The sequence below is a fragment of the Myiozetetes cayanensis genome, unplaced genomic scaffold, assembly GCF_022539395.1.
Source record: "Myiozetetes cayanensis isolate MyiCay16 unplaced genomic scaffold, myiCay2020 scf63, whole genome shotgun sequence".
NCBI lineage: Eukaryota > Metazoa > Chordata > Aves > Passeriformes > Tyrannidae > Myiozetetes > Myiozetetes cayanensis.
Window position 1 is genome coordinate 174,653 of NW_026087887.1, and position 9,700 is coordinate 184,352.

The window sequence follows — 9,700 nt, forward strand, 5'->3', positions numbered from 1 at the left end:
CAAAAGGAGTGACGAGAGCGAAGCCCGCGGGCCGAGGCAGCGGTGCCGAGTGACGGGCGCTTTGGAACGGTGTTTTCCTCCCCGTGCCCGGCGTGACTCATCGGCACCTTCCAGGGCTGGGACGAGTCTGGATGTCTCCAGAGGCAGGAGAAGGGGCCCGACAGTTATTCCCAAACGAGAACCTGCCCGCATTGTCTCAGCAGGGCGTGTGTGAGCGCGGGGGGTGAGTTCACCCTCCAGAATGCTGTCGGACATGCCAAGCCGAATTAATCAGAGAGCGGAGCCACCTCAGCCAACCCATCCCATCCCATCCCATCCCAGCCCCAGCCCGGCATAAAAAGGGCTCTGTCTCTCCCTCTCCCCCCAGCCCCGTTCGCGGCGCAGCTTCACCCCCACTCCTCTCCCTCCCATCCTCGCTCCGGGCCGGCTCCGTTTCTATCTCAGCATCCACCCCAATTCCCAAAAAACCACCCAGCCATGTCTCGCCAGTCCACCGTGAGGATCCAGAGGGGCCGCAGCGGTTTCAGCGCCGCCTCAGCCGCGGCTCCCACGGCGTGCAGGACCAGCTTCAGCTCCTGCTCCCTCACCCGCCTGGGGGGCTGCGGCGCCGGCAGCGGCTTCGCCAGGGTGGGCGCGGGGGGTTTCGGCAGCAAGAGCCTCTACAGCGTGGGCGGCTGCAAGAAAATCTCCGTGGCCGGCCGGGGTGGGAGTTTTTACGGGGCCGGGAGCGTTTTTGGCGTCCCGGCCAACCTGGGTTTCGGCTACGGGGCCTTCCCGGCCGGGGGGATCCACGAGGTGTCGGTGAACCAGAGCCTCCTGAAGCCCCTCAACCTGGAGATCGACCCCAACATCCAGAGGATCCGCAAGGAGGAGAAGGAGCAGATCAAAACCCTCAACAACAAGTTCGCCTCCTTCATCGACAAGGTGAGAACTTAGGGGGGTGTGGGGGGGGTTTCCCCCTAAAATCATTCCTTGTGGTTTTTTTTCGTGCTCAAGGAGGAAAAGATGAGAGGGGTGAGGCTGAGAGATGCCCCGGGAACTCCCAGGGGATGGATGGCACCTGCCACGCGAGGTGGATGAATCACCTCGTTTAATCCTCCTCGCCCGCTGCTCGGCGGCCCCGCAGGGGAAGGAAAGCCCCAGAGGGACAATCCCACCCCTTCTGGAGCCTCGGGAACGGTCTTTTAGCTGGTGAAAGTGAGATGACGCGAGAAACCCACCCAAAATAACCCAAAACGACCCAAAAAAATCGGCACAAGGGGAGAAGCAGCTTCTGCTGCTTGAATTCCCTCGGAAGCATTTAAATCACGGCCACAGCACCACAATAGTTGATTTTTTTGGGCTCAAAAGGGTCAAATCTGACCCAACATCGTCACCGATGCACCAGAAATCTGCTCTGGCTGAGCAGCTCTTCGTTCTGGAGGATATTTTGGAGCTTTTAATGGGGTGGGGGAGCTCTTAATGAAGGGAAGGAGGAGGGAAAAGAAAAAAAAAAAGCGCCTCAAAACGTTATTTTAATAAAAGATCAAATCCTTCTCTGATTTTACACGCACTCCTAACATAAAATCCTCGTACTTTTAGCAAAGCCACGGAGGGAAAGGCGAGGAAATCGGGGGTGGTTTCGGGGTTCGCAGCGGGAAAACGCAGCTGGAAGGAGAATCCTTTTCCCCCTCCTTTCCCTTCCCAACCCTCTCCCTTTTCCAGGTGCGGTTCCTGGAGCAGCAGAACAAGGTGCTGGAGACCAAGTGGGGGCTGCTGCAGGAGCAGGGTTTGAAGACGGTGAGGAACAACCTGGAGCCTCTTTTCGAGGGCTACATCAACAACCTGCGGGCGCAGCTCAACAGCCTGCTGGGCGACAAGGGGCGGCTCGAGGGCGAGCTCGTCAACACCCAGTACCTGGTGGAGGACTTCAAGAAGAAGTAAATATCGAGGGGGTTTGGGAGGGGTTTTGTTCCTTTCCCTCCGCCCCCCACCACCCCCATCTGGGGTGGGTGTAGTCTTGCCTCCCAATGTCATCGTTCTCAGATCATTTCAAGGGGTGGGGAGAGGAGACCCCAGGAAAATGGGGGTTTCCAGCAGTGAAAGTTGGGACGTGGGGGGTTTTATTTTATTTTTATTCTTATTTTTATCTTTATTTTATTTTATTTTTATCTTTATTTATTTATTTTTTTATTTTATTTTATTTTTCTGTTTTGTTTTGTGGGTGGTTTTTTTGTGTTTTTATTTTATTTTATTTTAATTTTATCTATTTATGGATTCTTCTGTTTATTTTCTGTTCTGTCTTTGGTTTTTGGTCTTATCTATCTTTATCTTTATCTTAATCTTATTATCTATCCATTCTATTTTCTATTTTCGGCTTGTGGAGGTTCTTGTGTGTTTTTATCTTATTTAGTTTAGTCTTAGTTTGATTCGTGGACTTTTCTCTTTCTGGTCTTTGATGGTTCTATCTTTATTTTCATCTATCTATTTATCTTCCATCTATCTATCTTTATCTTTCTGGGGTCTCTGGGGAGTCTATGTGTTTTTATCTTATCTTAGTTTAGTTCTGGTCTGGTTTGTGGATTTTTTGTTTGGTTTTTTTCCTTTGTTTTCTTTTTTTGTTTTTGGTTTTTAGTTTTATTTTTTATTTATTTATTTATTTATTTATTTTATTTATTTTAATTTTTCTGTTTTGTTTTGTGGGGGTTTTCTGTGGTTTTTTATTATTTTATTTTATTTTATTTTTGGTTGGTTTGTGGATTTTTTTGTTTGTTTTTTTTTGTTTTCTTTTTCCTTTTTTCTTTTTTAAATTTATTTTAATTTTTTTTAGGGTTTTTTTTTTATTATTTTTAGTTTTTTTTAAACTCCAGGAGGGATTTTTCTCCTGGACGAGTTTTCCCCCAGTAACTGGAGGTGTGCGTGTGTGACAAACATCCCAAAACACACACCAGCCTTTTAAGCGAAGGGGGGAGGGTAATTTAGACCAGGATCAAAGGCTCATTAACCTAAATTACCTCCCGGGAGAGAGAAAAACAACAACTGCAGTGTGGGGAGTTTCGGGGCAGCGCGGTCGGGGTTTGCTGAAGTCAGCAGCGGGAGGGTGACTAATGGCCAGAAACGATGGGAAAAATAAAATAATAATAATAATAATACTGAGGGAGGTGCCCGGATGGGGTTTGATGTCTTGTTTTAACTGGCCTCTCTGGTGGAGGAGAAAAGAGCGAAAATCGCTCCCGAGGAAGTTCATTCCTGCCAGGTAAAATCATCTCTCCCCCCTCCCCAGGTACGAGGATGAAATCAACCGCAGGACCATCGCGGAGAACGAGTTTGTGACGCTCAAGAAGGTGAGGGAACCTTCCAGAACCCAACCCCTTCCCCAGGCACAAATCCGTCCCTTCCTATTCCAGCCCCTCCCCTTTTTTTTTTTTTATTTTTATTTTTTATTTTTTATTTTAAATTTTTTATTTATTTTCTGGTTCTTCCCCCGCGCTGTTCCCGCAGCTCTGCCCGCTGCTGGTTCGCTGCTAAGGGGTTGAAAGCACCCAAAAAAATATATATATATTTATCTCTCCCCCTCCCCCAGGACGTGGATGGGTCCTACATGAACAAAGTGGAACTCCAAGCCAGGGCAGACGCTCTGACCGAAGAAATCAATTTCCTGAGAACCCTCTACGAGGCCGTGAGTCCAAAACCACCCCCAGCCCTCCTCAGGAGCTCCCCTCTCCCCCCTCGTTCCCCCGAAAGCCTCAGGTTTCTCCACATCCCTCCCACTCGAGGTGGTGCCAAATCCTCTCCCTCGTCAGGGCAGGGCCGAGCCCGAGATGTTCAGACCCCTCCCAGCTCTGCCCCCTCCCTCGGGGGGGAAAGCTGAGGGTGCTGGGAGAGAGGGGAGGGTACTGGGATAAAATTGAGGGTGCTGGGACAAACCTGAGGGTGCTGGGATAAAGCTGAGGGTGCTGGAATAAATCTGAGGGTGCTGGGATAAAGATGAGGGTGCTGGGATAAAGATGAGGGTACTGGGATAAAGATGAGGGTGTTGTGATAAAGATGAGGGTGCTGGGAGAGAGAGGAGGGTGTTGGGACAAATCTGAGGGTGCTGGGATAAATCTGAGGGTGCTGGGATAAAGATGAGGGTGCTGGGAGAGAGATGAGGGTGCTGGGATAAAGATGAGGGTGCTGGGATAAAGCTGAGGGTGCTGGGATAAATCTGAGGGTGTTGGGATAAATCTGAGGGTGTTGGGATAAAGCTGAGGGTGCTGGGATAAAGCTGAGGGTATGGGGATAAATCTGAGGGTGCTGGGATAAAGCTGAGGGTGCTGGGAGAGAGATGAGGGTGTTGGGATAAAGTTGAGGGTGCTGGGACAAATCTGAGGGTGCTGGGATAAAACTGAGGGTGCTGGGAGAGAGAGGAGGGTGTTGGGATAAATCTGAGGGTGCTGGGAGAGAGAGGAGGGTGTTGGGATAAATCTGAGGGTGCTGGGAGAGAGATGAGGGTGCTGGGACAAATCTGAGGGTGCTGGGAGAGAGATGAGGGTGTTGGAATAAAGATGAGGGTACTGGGATAAATCTGAGGGTGCTGGGAGAGAGATGAGGTGTTGGGATAAATCTGAGGGTGCTGGGAGAGAGCTGAGGGTGCTGGGATAAATCTGAGGGTACGGGGATAAATCTGAGGGTGCTGGGATAAATCTGAGGGTGCTGGGAGAGAGATGAGGGTGTTGAGATAAAGATGAGGGTGCTGGGAGAGAGATGAGGGTGCTGGGAGAGAGATGAAGGTGCTGGGATAAAGATGGGGGTGCTGGGAGAGAGATGAGGGTGCTGGGAGAGAGATGAGGGTGCTGGGAGAGAGATGAGGGTGCTGGGAGAGAGATGAGGGTGCTGGGACAAATCTGAGGGTGCTGGAATAAAGCCGAGGGTCCTGGGATAAAGATGAGGTGCTGGGATAAAGATGAGGGTGCTGGGAGAGAGATGAGGGTGTTGAGATAAAGCTGAGGGTGTTGGGACAAATCTGAGGGTGCTGGGATAAAGTTGAGGGTGCTGGGATAAAGCTGAGGGTGCTGGGATAAACCTGAGGGTGCTGGGATTAAGATGGTGTTGGGATAAATCTGAAGGTGTTGGGATAAAGGAAAAGGCATCTCCCCGGTGTGGGGCGGAATTATCTCACCCCCCACCCCCACCCCTGTGCTCTTGTCAGGAGCTGTCCCAGATGCAGACGCAGATCTCGGACACCTCGGTGGTGCTGACCATGGACAACAACCGGAACCTGGACCTGGACGGGATCATCGCCGAGGTGAAGGCGCAGTACGAGGACATCGCCAACCGCAGCCGCGCCGAGGCCGAGTCCTGGTACCAGACCAAGGTGAGGGGGGGGAAGACCCCGGGGGGGGCTTCCCGTGCTCGTTTCTCCTCGTCCCGTGTGGGACAGAGATAGGCCAAGCCCGGGTTTTCCAAGGAAAACCCTCCTCGGGGGGGATGATGGGGGGGTCTGGTCTTGCCCCGGCGCCGCTCCGGGACGGGACTCTCACCACTCCCAGGGTGGGGTGGGGATAAATCGCTCCAAAAAGGGGGTGGGGGTGGCCCTGACGGGTCGTCCCCTCTCTCTTCCCCTCCACCCGTGACAGTACGAGGAGCTGCAGGCCACGGCCGGCAGGCACGGGGACGACCTGAGGAACACCAAGCAGGAGATCTCCGAGCTCAACCGGCACGTCCAGCGGCTCCGCTCCGAGATCGACAGCGTCAAGAAGCAGGTGAGGAAGGGAGGGAAGGGAAGCTCCCCCCCCCTCGAGGTCTCGGCCAGTTGAACCCCCCCCGACTCGGCGGGGAAGGGAAGGAAAAGGTGGGAGCCAACCTGGGAATGTTTTTCCAGGTTTGATGCTTTTTTGCTGGGAAGGAGAAGTGGCGCTAAAAGCGGTCGAGATGAGGGGGCTGGGATAGAGGGGAGGGTGTTGGGATAAATCTGAGGGTGCTGGGATAGAGGGAGGGTGCTGGGATAAAGCTGAGGGTGTTGGGATAAAGCTGAGGGTGCTGGGATAAAACTTGTGGTGCTGGGATAAAGCTGAGGGTGTTGTGATAGAGCTGAGGGTGCTGGGAAAGAGAGGAGGGTGCTGGGATAAATCTGAGGGTGCTGGGATAGAGATGAGGGTGCTGGAATAGAGAGGAGGGTGCTGGGATTAAGATGGTACTGGGATAAAACTGAGGGTGCTGGGATAAACCCGGTGGTGCTGGGATAAAACTGAGGGTGCTGGAATAAATCTGAGGGCGCTGAATAAAGATGAGGGTGCTGGGATAAAGCTGCTGGTGCTGGGATAGAGAGGGTGTTGGGATAAAGCTGAGGGTGTTGGGATAAAGATGAGGGTGCTGGGATAGAGGGGAGGGTGTTGGGATAAATCTGAGGGTGCTGGGATAAAGCTGAGGGTGTTGGGATAAAGCTGAGGGTGCTGGAATAGAGAGGAGGGTGCTGGGATAAAGCTGGTGGTGCTGGGATAAAACTGAGGGTGTTGGGATAAATCTGAGCATGCTGGGATGAATCTGAGAGTGCTGAATAAAGCTGAGGGTGCTGGGATTAAGATGGTGCTGGGATAAACCTGGTGGTGCTGGGATAAAACTGAGGGTGCTGGGATAAACTTGAGGGTGCTGGAATTAAGATGGTGTTGGGATAAAGCTGAGGGTTTTCAGATAAAACTGAGGGTGCTGGGATAAACCTGCTGGTGCTGGGATAGAGATGGTGCTGGGATAAAGCTGAGGGTGCTGAGATAAAGCTGAGGGTGCTGGGATAAACCTGGTGGTGCTGGGATAAACCTGGTGGTGCTGGGATAAAACTGAGGGTGCTGGGATAAACCTGGTGGTGCTGGAATAAAGATGAGGGTGTTGGGATAAAGATGAGGGTGCTGGAATAAATCTGGTGGTGCTGGGATAAAGCTGAGGATGCTGAAATAAAACTGAGGGTGCTGAAATAAAACTGAGGGTGCTGAGATAAAGCTGAGGGTGCTGGGATAAACCTGAGGGTGCTGGAACTAAAATGGTTCTGGGATAAAACTGAGGGTGCTGGGATAAAACTGAGGGTGCTGGGATAAAACTGAGGGTGCTGGGATAAACCTGGTGGTGCTGGAATAAAGATGAGAGTGCTGGGATAAACCTGAGGGTGCTGGGATAAATCTGAGGGTGCTGGAATAAAGATGAGGATGCTGGAATAAAGATGAGGGTGCTGGAATTAAAATGGTGCTGGGATTAAGATGGTACCAGGATAAAGCTGAGGGTGCTGGAATAAACCTGCTGGTGCTGGGATAAAACTGAGGGTGCTGGGATAAACGTGGTGGTTCGTGCGTGTGTGATTTGCCCTCCCTCCCTGCCCCCTCAGTGTGCCAACCTGAAAGCCGCCATCGCCGACGCCGAGGAGCGGGGGGAGCTCACCCTGAAGGACGCGCGGGCCAAGCTGGCCGAGCTGGAGGACGCGCTCCAACAAGCCAAGGCTGACCTGGCCCGGCAGCTCCGCGAGTACCAGGAGCTCATGAACGTCAAGCTGGCCCTGGACATCGAGATTGCCACCTACAGGAAGCTGCTGGAGGGCGAGGAGTGCAGGTGGGGGGGCCACAAGCCCCGATCCAGACTGGCCAGACCCCGAATGGTGCAGCCCGGACCCCGAATCACACCCCCCAGATCCTAAATCCCATGACCTGGGTCCCAAATCCTGCACCCCAGGTCCCAAATCACACCCCCCAGATCCTAAATCCCATGACCTGGATTCCAGATCCTACACCCTGGATTTCAAATCCTACCCCCCAGATCCTAAATCCCATGACCTGGATCCCAAATCCTACACTCCAGGTCCCAAATCACACCCCCCAGATCCTAAATCCCATGACCTGGGTCCCAAATCCTGCACCCCAGGTCCCAAATCACACCCCCAGATCCTAAATCCTATGACCTGGATTCCAGATCCTACACCCTGGATTTCAAATCCTGCACCCCAGGTCCCAAATCCAGATCCTAAATCCCATGACCTGGGTCCCAGATCCTACACCCTGGATTTCAAATCCTACACCCCAGATCCCAAATCCTACACTCCAGATCCCAAATCACACCCCCCAGATCCTAAATCCCATGACCTGGGATCCCAAATCCACTCCCCAGATCCCAAATCACACAGCCTGGATCCCAAATCCACTCCTCAGATCCCAAATCCCACAGCCTGGATCCCAAATCACACACCCCAGATCCTAAATCCCATGACCTGGGTCCCAAATCCTGCACCCCAGGTCCCAAATCACACACCCCAGATCCTAAATCCCATGCCCTGGGTCCCAAATCCTGCACCCCAGGTCCCAAATCACACCCCCCAGATCCTAAATCCCATGCCTTGGATCCCAGATCCTGCACCCTGGATTTCAAATCCTACACCCAGATCCCAAATCAAACATCCAGATCCCAAATCACACACCCCAGATCCTAAATCACACCCCAGATCCTAAATCCCATGAACTGGGTCCCAAATCCTACACTCCAGGTCCCAAATCCACTCACCAGATCCCAAATCACACCCCCCAGATCCTAAATCCCATGACCTGGGTCCCAAATCCTACACCCCAGATCCCAAATCACACCCCCCAGATCCTAAATCCCATGACCTGGGTCCCAAATCCTACACCCCAGATCCCAAATCACATCACCATGGGTCCCAAATCCACTCCCCAGATCCCAAATCCCACAGCCTGGACCCCCAATCAAACACCCAGATCCCAAATCCTACACCCTGGATCCCAAATCACACCCCAGATCCTAAATCCACTCCCCAGATTCCAAATCCCACACCATGGATCCCAAATCCACTCCCCAGATCCCAAATCCACAACCTGGACCTGTGCCGTGATTTTTGGTTTTCTCCCCAAAAAAGTGTGGGGAAACGTGTCCTGTTTGTGTGTGTGTGTCCCAAAATGTCACCAGATTTCTAATCCTCTCTCCTTGTGCTCCCTTTCCCCCTCCTCTTCCCAAACAGGCTGGCCGGAGACGGCGTCCCCGTGAATATCTGTAAGTCCCTAAAAAAAAATTAAATATAAATTTACATTATCTATAAGTCCCTAAAAAAAAAAATTTAAATATAAATTTTAACATTATAAGTCCCTAAAAAAAAAATTAAATATAAATTTAAACATTATCTATAAGTCCCTAAAAAAAAAAAAATTAAATATAAATTTAAACATTATCTATAAGTCCCTAAAAAAAATTAAATATAAATTTAAACATTATCTATAAGTCCCTAAAAAAAAATTAAATATAAAAACCTTTAATTTCTCCTTATTTTTTTATTTTTTCCCTTCTTCTTTTCCTCCTCGCAGCCGTCACCAGGACGACCGTGGGGTCGGGGTACGGCGCGGGGAGCAACCTGAGCGTGGCCGGGGGGATCTGCAACTCCGGCAGCAGCTCCAGCGTCAAGTTCGTCTCCACCTCCTCCACCAGAAGGAGCTACCGGAGCTAAACCCGACCCCGATTCACGCCCCTCCCTCCAATCGACACTTTCATCACCCAAAAAACACAAAACCCTCCCCAAATTTCGCTCCTAAGCCTCGTCCTCCCGGAGTGGGGGTGTTTTAAAAAAAAAATCCCCTTTTCGGACTCCTCGCTTGGTGGTTCAGCTCAGCTCAGGGTGGGGGTTATTTCTCTTTTTTTGGTTTTTTTTGTACATAAAACGTGTCCTCGTCCTGTTGGTCTCTCTCTCTCTCCTCTCGCT

General features: G+C 51.5%; 1 protein-coding gene across 1 annotated transcript; it reads left to right on the forward strand.

Annotated features, from left to right (window-relative positions):
* Nucleotides 1-477: 477 nt before the first annotated feature.
* On the forward strand, nt 478-9,470 carry LOC126651495 (keratin, type II cytoskeletal 6A-like). The gene is made up of 9 exons (XM_050337417.1): nt 478-924; nt 1,705-1,919; nt 3,263-3,323; nt 3,563-3,658; nt 5,171-5,335; nt 5,598-5,723; nt 7,334-7,554; nt 8,969-9,000; nt 9,309-9,470. The coding sequence occupies exons 1-9, from the start codon at nt 478-480 to the stop codon at nt 9,446-9,448; spliced, it is 1,503 nt and encodes a 500-aa protein (XP_050193374.1). The 3' UTR covers nt 9,449-9,470.
* The last annotated feature ends 230 nt before the right edge of the window (nt 9,471-9,700 follow it).

Coding starts and splice junctions, on each gene's coding strand:
- LOC126651495 (XM_050337417.1), top strand. CDS start 478: ATGTCTCGCCAGTCCACCGTGAGGATCCAGAGGGGCCGCAGCGGTTTC. Junction 1,920..3,262: donor GTGGAGGACTTCAAGAAGAA/GTAAATATCGAG, acceptor CCCCCTCCCCAG/GTACGAGGATGAAATCAACC. Junction 3,324..3,562: donor AGTTTGTGACGCTCAAGAAG/GTGAGGGAACCT, acceptor CCCCTCCCCCAG/GACGTGGATGGGTCCTACAT.